The sequence below is a fragment of the Pan troglodytes genome, chromosome 20 (genome assembly GCF_028858775.2).
Source record: "Pan troglodytes isolate AG18354 chromosome 20, NHGRI_mPanTro3-v2.0_pri, whole genome shotgun sequence".
Lineage (NCBI taxonomy): Eukaryota > Metazoa > Chordata > Mammalia > Primates > Hominidae > Pan > Pan troglodytes.
This window is the reverse complement of record NC_072418.2, coordinates 42,366,940-42,380,996: the sequence shown is the minus strand read 5'-3', so window position 1 is coordinate 42,380,996 and position 14,057 is coordinate 42,366,940. Positions and strand designations below refer to the sequence as shown.

Here is a 14,057-nt window from a genome sequence, read left to right as displayed (position 1 = left end):
GGATGTGAGGAGCCCCTCTGCCTGGCTGCCCAGTCTGGAAAGTGAGGAGCGTCTCTGCCCGGCCGCCATCCCATCTAGGAAGTGAGGAGCGCCTCTTCCCGGCCGCCATCACATCTGGGAAGGGAGGAGCGTCTCTGCCCGGCCGCCCATCGTCTGAGATGTGGGGAGCACCTCTGCCCTGCCGCCCCGTCCGGGATGTGAGGAGCGTCTCTGCCCGGCCGCCCCGTCTGAGAAGTGGGGAGACCCTCTGCCTGGCAACCGCCCCGTCTGAGAAGTGAGGAGCCCCTCCGCCCGGCAGCCACCCCATCTGAGAAGTGAGGAGCGTCCTCCCTCCTCGTCCGGGAGGGAGGTGGGGGGGTCAGCCCCCCGCCCGGCCAGCCGCCCTGTCCGGGAGGTGAGGGGCGCCTCTGCCCAGCCGCCCCTGCTGGGAAGTGAGGAGCCCCTCTGCCCGGCCGGCCGCTCCGTCCGGGAGGGAGGTGGGGGGGTCGGCCCCCCGCCCGGCCAGCCGCCCCGTCCGGGAGGTGAAGGGCGCCTCTGCCCGGCCGCCCCTACCGGGAAGTGAGGAGCCCCTCTGCCCGGCCAGCCGCCCCGTCTGGGAGGGAGGTGGGGGGGTCAGTCCCCTGCCTGGCCAGCCGCCCCGTCCGGGAGGTGAGGGGTGCCTCTGCCCGGCCGCCCCTACTGGGAAGTGAGGAGCCCCTCTGCCCGGCCAGCCGCCCCGTCCAGGAGGGAGGTGGGGGGGTCAGCCCCCCGCCCGGCCAGCCGCCCCATCCGGGAGGGAGGTGGGGGGGTCAGCCCCCCGCCCGGCCAGCCGCCCCATCCGGGAGGGAGGTGGGGGGGTCAGCCCCCCGCCCGGCCAGCCGCCCCATCCGGGAGGGAGGTGGGGGGGTCAGCCCCCCGCCCGGCCAGCCGCCCCGTCCGGGAGGGAGGTGGGGGGATCAGCCCCCCGCCCGGCCAGCCGCCCTGTCCGGGAGGTGGGGGGCACCTCTGCCCAGCCGCCCCTACTGGGAAGTGAGGAGCCCCTCTGCCCGGCCAGCCACTCTGTCTGGGAGGGAGGTGGGGGGGTCAGCCCCCCGCCCGGCCAGCCGCCCCGTCCGGGAGGGAGGTGGGGGGGTTAGCCCCCCGCCTGGCCAGCCGCCCCGTCCGGGAGGTGAGGGGCGCCTCTGCCCGGCCGCCCCTACTGGGAAGTGAGGAGCCCCTCTGCCCGGCCAGCCGCCCCGTCTGGGAGGGAGGTGGGGTGTCAGCCCCCCGCCCGGCCAGCCGCCCCGTCCGGGAGGGAGGTGGGGGTGTCAGCCCCCCGCCCGGCCAGCCGCCCCGTCCGGGAGGGAGGTGGGGGGATCAGCCCCCCGCCCGGCCAGCCGCCCTGTCCGGGAGGTGGGGGGCACCTCTGCCCAGCCGCCCCTACTGGGAAGTGAGGAGCCCCTCTGCCCGGCCAGCCACTCTGTCTGGGAGGGAGGTGGGGGGGTCAGCCCCCCGCCCGGCCAGCCGCCCCGTCCGGGAGGGAGGTGGGGGGGTTAGCCCCCCGCCTGGCCAGCCGCCCCGTCCGGGAGGTGAGGGGCGCCTCTGCCCGGCCGCCCCTACTGGGAAGTGAGGAGCCCCTCTGCCCAGCCAGCCGCCCCGTCTGGGAGGGAGGTGGGGTGTCAGCCCCCCGCCCGGCCAGCCGCCCCGTCCGGGAGGGAGGTGGGGGGGTCAGCCCCCCGCCCGGCCAGCCGCCCCGTCCGGGAGGGAGGTGGGGGGGTCAGCCCCCCGCCCGGCCAGCCGCCCCGTCCGGGAGGGAGGTGGGGGGGTCAGCCCCCCGCCCGGCCAGCCGCCCCGTCCGGGAGGGAGGTGGGGGGGTCAGCCCCCCGCCCGGCCAGCCGCCCCGTCCGGGAGGGAGGTGGGGGGGTCAGCCCCCCGCCTGGCCAGCCGCCCCGTCCAGGAGGGAGGTGGGGGTATCAGCCCCCCGCCCGGCCAGCCGCCCTGTCTGGGAGGTGAGGGGCGCCTCTGCCCGGCCGCCCCTACCGGGAAGTGAGGAGCCCCTCTGCCCGGCCAGCCGCCCCGTCCGGGAGGGAGGTGGGGGGGTCAGCCCCCCACTGGGCCAGCCGCCCCGTCGGGGAAGTGAGGGGCGCCTCTGCCCGGCCGCCCCTACTGGGAAGTGAGGAGCCCCTCTGCCCGGCCAGCCACCCTGTCCGGGAGGGAGGTGGGGGGTCAACCCCCCGCCCGGCCAGCCGCCCCGTCCGGGAGGTGAGGGGCGCTTCTGCCCGGCCGCCCCTACTGGGAAGTGAGGAGCTCCTCTGCCCGGCCACCACCCCATCTGGGAGGTGTACTCAACAGCTCATTGAGAATGGGCCATGAAGACAATGGCGGTTTTGTGGAATAGAAAGGGAGGAAAGGTGGGGAAAAGATTGAGAAATCAGATGGTTGCCATGTCTGTGTAGAAAAAGGTAGACATGGGAGACTTTTCATTTTGTTCTGTACTAAGAAAAATTCTTCTGCCTTGGGATCCTGTTGATCTGTGACCTTACCCCCAACCCTGTGCTCTCTGAAACATGTGCTGTATCCTCTCAGGGTTGAATGGATTAAGGGCGGTGCAAGATGTGCTTTGTTAAACAGATGCTTGAAGGCAGCATGTTCGTTAAGAGTCATCACCACTCCCTAATCTCAAGTACCCAGGGACACAAACACTGCGGAAGGCCGCAGGGTCCTCTGCCTCGGAAAACCAGAGAACTTTGTTCACTTGTTTATCTGCTGACCTTCCCTCCACTATTGTCCTGTGACCCTGCCAAATCCCCCTCGGCGAGAAACACCCAAGAATGATCAATAAAAAATAAAATAAAATTAAATTAAAAAAAAAAAAAAAAACAAACCAAAAAAAAAAACAAAAGATGAAAAGTGCTCAACTTGACTCACTAAAGAACTGCATATTAAAATTACAGCAAGATACCAATGTAAAAAATAATACATTGGGGAAACAGCTGCTTTCATACGTTGCTGGTAGGAGTGTAAATCAGCAACTTCAATAAAAAAGTTTGGCAGTAGCTATCAAAAAAAAAAAAAAAAAAAAAAAAAAAAAAAAAAAAAAGAAAGACGGCACCCACGTGGTGTCCTTCAAGTCCTTCGTCACACCTCAATTCTTGAGCAGAGCCTCATATTCCTGAGTCCTTCCTTGCCTGGGCAATTAAGAAATATTGGCCTCTGGGCATGGTGGCTCACGCCTGAAATCCCAGCAATTTGGGAGGTCTAGACAGAGAGATGACTTGACATCAGGAATTTGAGACCAGCCTTGCCAACATGGTGAAATGCCATCTCTACTAAAAATATAAAAATTAGCTGGGAATGGTGGCACAAATCTGTAATCTCAGCTACTTGGGAGGCTAAGGCAAGAGAATCGCTTGAACCCAGGAGGCGGAGGTTGCAGTTAGCCAAGATTTTGCACTGCACTCCAGCCTGGGTGACCGAACAAGACCCTGTCTCAAAAAAAATATATATATATGCCAGGAGGGGTGGCTCAGGCCTGTAATCTCAGCACTTTAATAGGCTGGGTGAGGAGGATGGCTTGAGCCCAGGAGTTTGAGGCTGCAGTGAGCTGTGATCATGCCATTGCACTCCAGTGACACAGTGAGACCCTGTCTTAAACAACAACAAAACCAGAGCAGGTGGAATCCTCCTGGGAACATACCTTCCTGTAGGTTACCCCTGAGTCTCCATCAGTTTCTCTTTCCCTCCAGCTGCTCATCTGGCTCACTAGCCCTGCCCTGCTCTGGGCTTTCCCAGCCTGGGGCTCCCCTGGTGGCCGGTGTCTTACCTGAGGCTGTGTTTTCACTTTTCCTACATCAGCTGGGACTGCCCTTCTGTCAGGGATAAAAGCTGCCCCATGGAGCTCAGGCAGGAATTACATCCCAGACAGAGCTCAAAACTGACAGAAAGAGTCAAAGCCAGGACACAGTCTGAGATCCAGAAGAGGGGACTGAAAAGAACAGAGACTCCAAACAAGACCCAAACAGACCCTGGGTGACAGCCTCAGAGTGTTTCTTCTGCTGACAAAGACCAGAGATCAGGAATGAAACTAGGTGAGTCCCACATCTCTGTCTGTGCTTAGCTCCTGCAGCCCCTGCCCTCACGGGGCAGCCTCTCCATTCCCTCAGCTCCCTTTCTCTCTGTGACACAGACATGACCGGGGGCTGCACGCCAGTGCTGGTGCTGATGGCCACAGTGCTGACCGTGACTGCAGCAGTTCCTGTCGCCAGGCTCCGCGGGGCTCTCCCGGATGCAAGGGGCTGCCACATAGCCCAGTTCAAGTCCCTGTCTCCACAGGAGCTGCAGGCCTTTAAGAGGGCCAAAGATGCCTTAGTGAGTCTCCCCCTGCCCTCCTGCCATGGACTAGCCTCCACCCGCACTCCAAGGGTCACCATGCTTTCCCACTCCCAGCTTCCTTCACTGGGCTAGCCTCCACCCTCCCTGCAGTGGGCTATCTCATGCTCCTACTGTAGGGACTGACTCATGTTTTCCTGAAGAAGAGGGTCCTCTACCATCCTCCCAGCAGTTAACCTCCCCTATCCTGTTGTCAGCCATCCTCCAATCCCATCAGAGTGGTCTAACCTCCACCCCTCCTGCTGGGGCTAACCTGTGCCTTTGCTGTCTAGGAAGAGTTGCTTCTGCTGAAGGACTGCAGGTGCCGCTCCCGCCTCTTCCCCAGGACCTGGGACCTGAGGCAGCTGCAGGTGAGAGGGGGAGTCAGGCCCACCCCTGCCCTCCCAGCCCCGCTCACCTGGCTCTGTAGTGGCCCCTTCGCCTTCTCCTTCTCCATTGTCCCTCTCTCCTCTCCCCACACCTGCTACCCCTTCCCTCTGCTCCCACCTGACCACACTGGCTGTGCCCTCTCCCCTGTGCCTGTCACCTTCACTTGTTCCTCTCTATCCTCCTCCCCCAACCTGTTCCCCTCACCTGCTCTTTCTCACCTCTCCTCAGGTGAGGGAGCGCCCCGTGGCTTTGGAGGCTGAGCTGGCCCTGACGCTGAAGGTTCTGGAGGCCACCGCTGACACTGACCCAGCCCTGGGGGATGTCTTGGACCAGCCCCTTCACACCCTGCACCATATCCTCTCCCAGCTCCGGGCCTGTGTGAGTCGTCGGGGCCCGGGCACCCAGGTCTGTGAGCTCTGAGCAGCGTCCTTCCCCTGGCCAAGGCCCCAGCTCACACACCGCTCTCCTCTGCCCACAGATCCAGCCTCAGCCCACGGCAGGGCCCAGGACCCAGGGCCGCCTCCACCATTGGCTGCACCGGCTCCAGGAGGCCCCAAAAAAGGTGAGTGACCCGGGAAGAGAGGGACTGAGGCCTGGAGAGCCACTGGGAGCCCAGAACCCAGACAGCTCCTGACCCATCCCCTCCTCCCTACAGGAGTCCCCTGGCTGCCTCGAGGCCTCTGTCACCTTCAACCTCTTCCGCCTCCTCACGCGAGACCTGAATTGTGTTGCCAGCGGGGACCTGTGTGTCTGACCCTCCCACCAGTCATGCCACCTGAGATTTTATTTATAAATTAGCCACTTGTCTTAATTTATTGCCACCCAGTCGCTATTTATGTATTTGTGTATGTAAATCCAACTCACCTCCAGGAAAATGTTTATTTTTCTACTTTTTATAATCCTTGTTGAAATAAACAATGAGGAAAAGACACCCATGACGTGGGACTGTGTGTGCGTTGGTGTGTATTTCCTTTGCATTGCTGCCATAACAAATTACCCTAAAAGTAGCATCTAGAACAGCAGGTTCATTGAGTCTGTGCTGTCCACTGGGGTCCCCAGGCCACATGTCACTATCGAGCACCTGGAATGTAGGTGGTGCAACCTCATTTTTTCAGTGAGTGTAAAACATACCCCAGAATTTGAAGATTTACTGTGGAGAAAAAAAAAAAGTAAAACAGCTTAATTATAATTTATATATTCATTAGATGTTGAAATGATAGCACTTTGGATGTATTGGGTGAAATGAAGCATCTTTAAAATTAATTTAGAGCCTGGATACGATTGCTCAAGCCTGTAATCACAGCACTTTGGGTGGCTGAGTTGGGAGGATCAGTTGAGCCCAGACTAGCCTGGGCAACATAGCAAGATCCTGTCTCTATAAAAAATTAGAGAATTGGCTGGGCGTGGTGGCACAAGCCCATAATCCCAGCTACTGGCGGAAGCTGAGATGGGAGGACTGCTTGAGGTCAGGAGTTCACGACCAGCCTGAGCAACAGCAAGATCCTGTCTCTTGCGTGATCACATCTCACTGTAGCCTCAAACTCCTGGGCTCAAGTGATTCTCTCTCCTCGGCACCATCCTCCACCCTCTCCAGCCCCTCCCCTAACTGGGATTACAGGCTTGAGTCACCGGGTCCAGCCCATTCTCTTTCCAAGAAGCCCCTGAATTGTATAAGCAAACATGAGGTCTCACTAACCCTGGATCGGCCCCCACAAATGAGGAGGACAACTTGGATCAGGGACCCCTGCTGAGTAGAGTTAGCTGAGCTGCTGGAACAAAGAGTCCCCCAAATACAGTGATCATGGATTACAAACCACAGAGTGTCATTCTCCACCAGCTCCTCCTCCCAAGGTGAGCGCTCCCCCTGGCAGGATGGCCCCACCCAGTCATCCAGGGGCCCTGGTTCCTGGCAGTTCTGTGCTCCACAGTCCCCGGGACAGGGCTCCCTCGTCATCTTCACCCACCGGACCTCACGGCAGCCTTGAAAAGCCTACGGATCCTTCTCAGAAGGAAAGAACACGCACAGGACAAAGGAATCCAACTCTGATTGTAATACAGTGATCAAAATATTTTTTCACACTGTAACATAGCAATTCATGTGCTTCTTCATGAATGCATTAAGTAAAAAATCACCTGTGGCAGCTTTAATAACCACTGTGACTTAGAAGCAGAGATGAGCATAAATGATATTTCAAGGCGCCTGCTGGAAGATAACGTGATAGGAAATGCCTGTGATTTCTTTTGGTGACAAAGTCACAAGTTCTGCTAACACTGTTGTGGTGTGTTGCTGCATTTGTAATGGATTCGTGCTAGACGCAAGACTGGTCCCCAGAGATGTTCCTGATTCCTGGACTTGGGAATATGTTATGTTCCATGGCATGAGGGACTCTGCAGATGTGAGTAAGTTAAGGGTTTGGGATGGGGGCGTTATCCTGGGTTGTCCACCTGGACCCAATGTCATCACGAAAGTCCTTCTAAGAAGGAGGCCGGGGTCAGCATCATTAGCGGAAGATGTAACCACAGAAACAGGACGTTGGAGTGATGTCAGGAAGGGAACCGGGGTCAAGGGATGCTGGACACCCCCAGAGGCTGAGAAAGGAGAGAGATCTCCCTTGCTGCTTCCAGAAGGAACCCACTCTGCTGACATCTTGACTGTCAGAACTGTAGGAATAGAAATGTGCATGCATTTTGTTTTGTTCTTTTTGTTCAGGTAATTTAAATATTTTTTAATTGTGGGAAACCCACAAAATGTACCATCTTATCCTTTCTAAAGCACATTGTTCAGTAGTGCAATTTTATTATTTATTTATTCTATTTTTTTTTTTTGAGACAGGACCTTGCTCTGTCACCCAGGCTGGAGGGCACTGGCATGATCATAGCTCATTACAGCCTCGACCTCCTAGGCTCAAGTGATCCTCCCACCTCAGCCTCCTGAGTAGCTGAGACTACAGGTGCGTGCCATTAGCCAGTCAGATGCCTGGCTAATTACTGTATTTTTAGTAGAGACGGGGTTTTGCCATGTTGGCCAGGTTGGTCTCGAACTCCTGACCTCAAGTGGTCTGCCCCCCCTTGGCCTCCCAAAGTGCCGGGATTACAGGTGTGAGCCACCGCGTCTGGTCCTAGTGGTGTTTGCTACATTGTTCGGCAAGCAATCTCCAGAACTCTCTTCATCTTACAAAATTGAATCTCTGTACCCATTAAACAACTTCCTATTAACCCCTCCCGCTACCCCAGCAAATATTTAGACACATCCGTTTCTAGGAATTTGACTTCTCTCGGCACCTCATGTAGGGGGAATCATACAGCATTTGTTCTTTTGAGACTGGCTTATTTCACTGACATAATGTCTTCAAAGTTCATTTTTATTGTAGCATGTGTCAGAACTAGTCTCCATATCTAATAATGCTGAGGATGGAGGGGTAAGAGGGTTTTGGAGCACATGTGCACACGGCAAGATCAGCCCCCAGGTTTCCTCAAGGGACTCTCTGGATGGGCAGAATTCAGGTGACCAAGGACTCAGAAAAGTATCTTCAAGCTACTCAATACCGCTGGTCAGCACGGTAGCTCAGGCCTGTAATCCCAGCACTTTGGGAGGCTGAGGTGGGAGGGTCACCTGAGGTCAGGAATTCCAGACCAGCGTGGCCAACATGGTAAGACCCCATCTCTACTAAAAATACAAAAATTAGCCAGGTGTGGTGGCGGATGCCTGTATGAAAATACATACGGTTTTCCCTGCCCTTCCAAATGAAAATACACATGGTTTTCCCTGCCCTTCCAAATCCACAGGCCCAGGAATACACATGGTTTTCAGCTACTTGGAAGGCTGAGGCAGGAGAATCGCTTGAACCTGGGAGGTGAAGGTTGCAGTGAGCTAAGATCGTGCCACTGCACTCCAGCCTGGGCGACAGGCAACAGAGCGAGACTCCATCTCAAAAGAAAAAAAGAAAAACTCAAAACCTCTGAAGGCAGGAGGTGCAGGGATTAAGGCCTGGGTGTCAGGGAAAACTCAGACTGCTCTTAGCACATACCTGCTGTGTAAACTTGGCCAAGTCTCTTAACCTCTCTGAGTACCAGCTTCTTCATTTTCAAGGTAGAAGAAAGCATGGTACCTTTCTCAGAGGTGTTGGGAGAATTCACTGCTCTTGCATGTGTAAAGCCTCCGGGACAGGGTGGCATCCGTTAGAGAAACTTGTCGTTGTCCTCACTTTGCACTGGCTGTTCCCGTTGCCTAGAATGCTGTTCCCTCCCTCCTCCTTTAGGTTTTCAACTAGATGTCCCCTCCTCTGGCTGCCTTAGAGAAGGCAACTTCTTCTGGGTTCAGCCGGCTCCATCTGCAGCATAATTTTTCTCAAAAGCGCTTCTTTCAGTGACATTGTACATATTTAACTTATTTGTTACTGCCTGACTCTTCCACTGGTATGTCAGCTCCTCGAGAGACAGGGAATTTTGTGTATTTTGTTCTCTGCTGGGCCCTCAGTGCACAGGACAGTGTTGGCCCATAGTTCCTGCTCAATAAGTACTTTTTGAATCAATGACAGATTCAATGAATGAATAAAGGAATGGGTCTGTTACAATCAACCTGCTTCCTTTGAAGCCCTCAGCTGTACCTGAATTCCTGAGTAGACACTGTCACTCCCCTGTTCCTGCCTCCCCCACCCCCCAACTGATGGCAGGTTGGGGAGAGTTGGGAGTGCAGGGAGGGCTCTCCTTTTTTCCCTTGAGACGAGGTCTAGCTCTGTCACCCAGACTGCAGTGCAGTGGTGCAATCATGGCTCACTGCAACCTTGAACTCCAGGGCTCAAGTGATCCTCCTGCCTCAGCCTCCGGAGTAGCTGGGACTACAGGGACACACCACCATGCCTGGCTAGTCGAAAAAAAATTTTTTTTGTAGTGATGGGGGGTCTCGCTATGTTGCCCAGGCTGGTCTCAAACTCCTGACTTCAAGTGATCCTCCCGCCTTGGCGTACCAAAGTGGCCTGTCCTTTTCTTTATACTCTGTGGTCTTGGCCTCACTGACTCCGTCCTCCCATCCCCACAGTGTCCCTTTCCCTGGGTGGTCTCTCCTACCCTAAGCAGTCTCCTTCTAGAGTCCCCGCTTCTACCCCTCAGGGAAATACTTCCCGCGTTTCCCTCAGCCACCCCCCTCCACATCTGAGCAATCTGCAGATACACAAGCCCCTCACCCGCCCCCTCAAACCCTAGTCCTGCCCTGGGGGCACCCGTGGCTCCTCCTCCTCAGCTGAAGCTGCTACAGCCCCAGGCATGTGTGGTTCAGGAAGTCACCTTCCTGTAGGCGAACACAGAGCCCGGCTGGGGCACGTGTCACTTTCTCTTTCCCCAGGGGCAGCTGCGGCACCTGGCCCCGCCCTGCTCTGGACTTCTCCAGCCTGGGCCTCCCCCACCCCGCCCCCTCCGGTGCCTCAGGCTGCTCTGCACCCGTGGGACTGGCCTCTGTCCCAGCTAAACAGTGTGCCCTGGAGCTCAGGCAGGGATGATACCCCAGACCGAGCTGGAAATCAGAAACAGCCAAACCCAGAGCAGCAGGTGGAGATCCAGAAGAAGAGACCGAAGCCAGAGACTTTGAATAAGACTGAATAGAGACCCAAAGCCGTGGAGCCCAGGACACTGCATCCCCCTGGTGAAAAAGGCGCAGGAACCAGACAGGAAGTCCATGCAGCTCAGGCTTTAATAGACAGAACGAGGCCTGTGTGAGTCTCCCCCTGCCCCTCCTGCCGTGGGCTAGCCTCCATCACCCTCTATGGGTCACCATGCTGACTTTGTTGAGCGAAGACCTCCAGCTTCCTTCACTGGGCTAGCCTCCACCCTCCCTGCAGTGGGCTATCTCATGCTCCTACTGCAGGGACTGACTCATGTTCTTCTGTTGAAGAGGGTCCTCTACTATCCTCCCAGCAGTTAACTTCCCTATCCTGTTGTCAGCCATCCTCCAATCCCATCAGAGTGGTCTAACCTCCACCCCTCCTGCTGGGGCTAACCTGTGCCTTTGCTGTCTAGGAAGTGTCGCTTCTGCTGAAGGACTGCAGGTGCCACTCCCGCCTCTTCCCCAGGACCTGGGACCTGAGGCAGCTGCAGGTGAGAGGGGGAGTCAGGCCCACCCCTGCCCTCTCAGCCCCGCTCACCTGACTCTGTAGTGGCCCCTTCATCTTCTCCTTCTCCCTTGTCCCTCTCTCCTCTCTCCACACCTGCTACCCCTTCCCTCTGCTCCCACCTGACCACACTGGCTGTGCCCTCTCCCCTGTGCCTGTCACCTTCACTTGTTCCTCTCTATCCTCCTCCCCCCATCTGTTCCCCTCACCCGCCCCCTCACCTGCTCTTTCTCACCTCTCTTCAGGTGAGGGAGCGCCCTGTGGCTTTGGAGGCTGAGCTGGCCCTGACACTGAAGGTCCTGGAGGTCACCGCTGACGCTGATCCGGCCCTGGGGGATGTCCTGGACCAGCCCCTTCACACCCTCCACAACATCCTCTCCCAGCTCGGGGCCAGTGTGAGTCCTCGGGGCCCGGGCACCCAGGTCTGTGGGCTCTGAGCAGCATCCTTCCCCTGTGGTGGCCCAGGCCCCGCCTCACACACCGCCCTCCTCTGCCCACAGGTCCAGCCTCAGCAAGGCCCAGGCCCCGGGGCCGCCTCCACCACTGGCTGCACCAGCTCCAGGAGGCCCCGAGGAAGATGAGAGACCCGGGTCCTTTGGGTCCTGGGGGAGGATGGCAGGTGCACGAATTAGTGTCTCCCCAACAGAGTTCTGGGGCTGCTCGTGCCTCCACTGTCTTGAACCTTCCCCTTCCCTTCTCCTTTTTTTTTTTTTTAAGAGAGACATACACTATCACCCAGGCTGGAGTGCCGTGGTGAGGTCCTAGCTCACTGCAGCCTCTAACTTCTGGGTTCAAACGATCTTCCCTCCTAGCCCTCCCACATCACTGGAATTATAGGCATGAGCCACCACACTTGGCCTTTTCTGCCTCTCTATTTGGGACCTGAAGTGTGTGGTCAGTGGAGACCCGTGTGTCTGCCCCTGAGACCCACCTGCCATCTGTCTGTTTTAGTCTGTTTTCTGTTGCTTACAACAGAATGTCTGAAACTGGGTAATTTATAAAGAAAAGGAATTTATTCCTTACAGTTCTGGAGGCTGAGAAGTCCAAGGTCGAGAAGCCTCATCTGCTGAGGGCCTTCTCGCTGGTGGGGACTCTGCAGGGTCCTAAGGTGGTGCAAAGCATCACAGGGCGAGGGCACCAAGCATGCCAACTCAGGTCTGTCTTCCTCTTCTTATAAAGCCACCAGTTGGCTCACACCTGTAATCCCAGCATTTTGGGAGGCCAAGGTGGGTGGATCACTTCAGGTCAGGAGTTTGAGACCATCCTGGCCAACATAGTGAAACCCTGTCTCTACTGAGAATACAAACAAATTAGCTGACTGTGGTGGCTCAAGCCTGTAATCCCAGCTACTCAGGAGGCTGAGGCAGGAGAATCGCTTGAACCCTGGAGGTGGAGGTTGCATCGAGCCAAGATCATGGCACTGCGCTCCAGCCTGGGTGACATAGCGAGACTCTGTCTAAATAAATGAATAAATAAATAGAGCCACCAGTGCCACCCTCATAGTAACACATCAACCCATTAATCCATTAGTCCACGAATCCATAATCCAATCACCTCTTAGAGGCCACACCTCTTAATTCTGCCACACTGGGGATTCGGTTTCCACATGAGCTTTGGAGGAGATAAATATTCAAACCATAGCACCATCCATTACCTTAGGTATGTATGCACCGACTACCTTGCCTACATTCCACCTCCAGATCCCTATTTGTTTGTGAAGCCCCCCAAAAATGTTTGCTCTTGTTCTTTTTATACAATTTGTGACAACAAACAATGAGAAAAGTAATTTGTCTGTGACATTGACCTTGCTTGTATATGTGACTTTATTAATGACTGAACGCCACTTGTCTGCATATGTGACTGTAGCTGTACGTGTTTGTGTGTGTGTGTGTGTGTGTGCATGTGTGTGTGTGAGACAGAGGAGAGAGAAAGCTGGGCAGGATGGCTTATGCCTATTATCCCAGTACTTTGGGAGGCCGTCCTGGGAAGATTGCTTGAGCACAGGAGTTTGAGACCAGCCTGGGCAACATAGAAAGACTCCAATCTCTATAAAGAATAAAGAATAAAAAAAATTAGCCCGGCATGGTGGTGTGCGCTTGTAGTCCCAGCTACTCAGGAGGCTGAGGCAGGAGGATCACTTGAGCCAGGGAGGTCGAGGCTGCAGTGAGTATGATCCCACTACCGCACTCCAGCCTGGGTAATGGAGTGAGACCCTGGCTTTTTGTTATTTTTGTTTTTATTTTTATTTTTTTGAGGCAGGATCTCACTCTGTCCCCCAGGCTGGAGTGCAGTGGTGCCATCTCAGCTCACTGCAACCTCCGCCTTCTGGGTTCAAGCGATTCTCCTGCCTCAGCCTCCTGAGTTGCTGGGACTACAGGTGTGTGCCACCATGCTGGCTAATTTTTGTATTTTTGGTAGAGACGGGGTTTCGCCATGTTGGCCAGGCTGGTCTCGAACTCCTGGCCTCAAGTGATCCACCCACCTTGGCCTCCTAAAGTGCTGGGATTACAGGCATGAGCCACTGCATCCAGCTGACCTCTTCTTTAAAAAAAAAAAAAAAAGAAAAGAAAAAGAAGAAAGGGAGAGAGAAAGAGGGAGGCACAGAGAGTAAGAATATGAAAGAATGAATGAAGAGTGAAAAAATCACTAAGGATGCTTTCAGTTACAAGTTGTGGAAGATTTAATTGCAAATGACTTAAACATCACAAGCAGTCATTAGGCCAACTAATAAGATGTCCAGAGGGAGGATGTGCCTGGGTCAGAGCAGCAGGAAAATGGCATCATCATGGACCGAGGATCTGCATGTATGAGTGTATGTCTTATCTTATTTTTAAAAAGTCTTTTTATTACTTTTTTTTTTTTTGAGACAGAGTCTCACTCTGTCACCCAGGCTGGAGTGCAGTGGCACAAGTTTGGCTCACTGCAACCTCTGCCTCTGGGGTTCAAGCAATTTTCCTGCCTCAGCCTCCTGAGTAGCTGGGATTACAGGCTCCCACCACCACACCAGGCTGATTTTTGTATTTTTAGTGGAGAAGATAGGGTTTCGCCATGTTGGCCAGGCTGGTCTCGAACTCCTGACCTTGTGATCCACCCATCTCGGCCTCCCAAAATGCTGGGATTACAGGTGTGAGTCACGGCACCTGGCCTACTATTTTTTTTTTTACATTTTATTTTTTGCATTTTGTTTTTTACATTTACATTTTTTTTTTTACATTTTTTACATTTTTTTTACATTTT

At 55.4% G+C, this 14,057-nt stretch overlaps 1 protein-coding gene and 1 long non-coding RNA gene across 2 annotated transcripts; both read left to right on the top strand.

Annotated features, from left to right (window-relative positions):
- Nucleotides 1-3,863: 3,863 nt before the first annotated feature.
- On the top strand, nt 3,864-5,653 carry IFNL3 (interferon lambda 3). The gene is made up of 6 exons (XM_016947939.4): nt 3,864-4,046; nt 4,145-4,326; nt 4,620-4,697; nt 4,945-5,094; nt 5,195-5,278; nt 5,372-5,653. The coding sequence occupies exons 1-6, from the start codon at nt 4,037-4,039 to the stop codon at nt 5,468-5,470; spliced, it is 603 nt and encodes a 200-aa protein (XP_016803428.2). The 5' UTR covers nt 3,864-4,036; the 3' UTR covers nt 5,471-5,653.
- Nucleotides 5,654-10,045: 4,392 nt separating this feature from the next.
- On the top strand, nt 10,046-12,622 carry LOC134809012 (uncharacterized). Its single transcript, XR_010153493.1, has 4 exons — nt 10,046-10,424; nt 10,729-10,806; nt 11,066-11,215; nt 11,321-12,622. It is a non-coding gene; the product is annotated as an uncharacterized LOC134809012 (long non-coding RNA).
- The last annotated feature ends 1,435 nt before the right edge of the window (nt 12,623-14,057 follow it).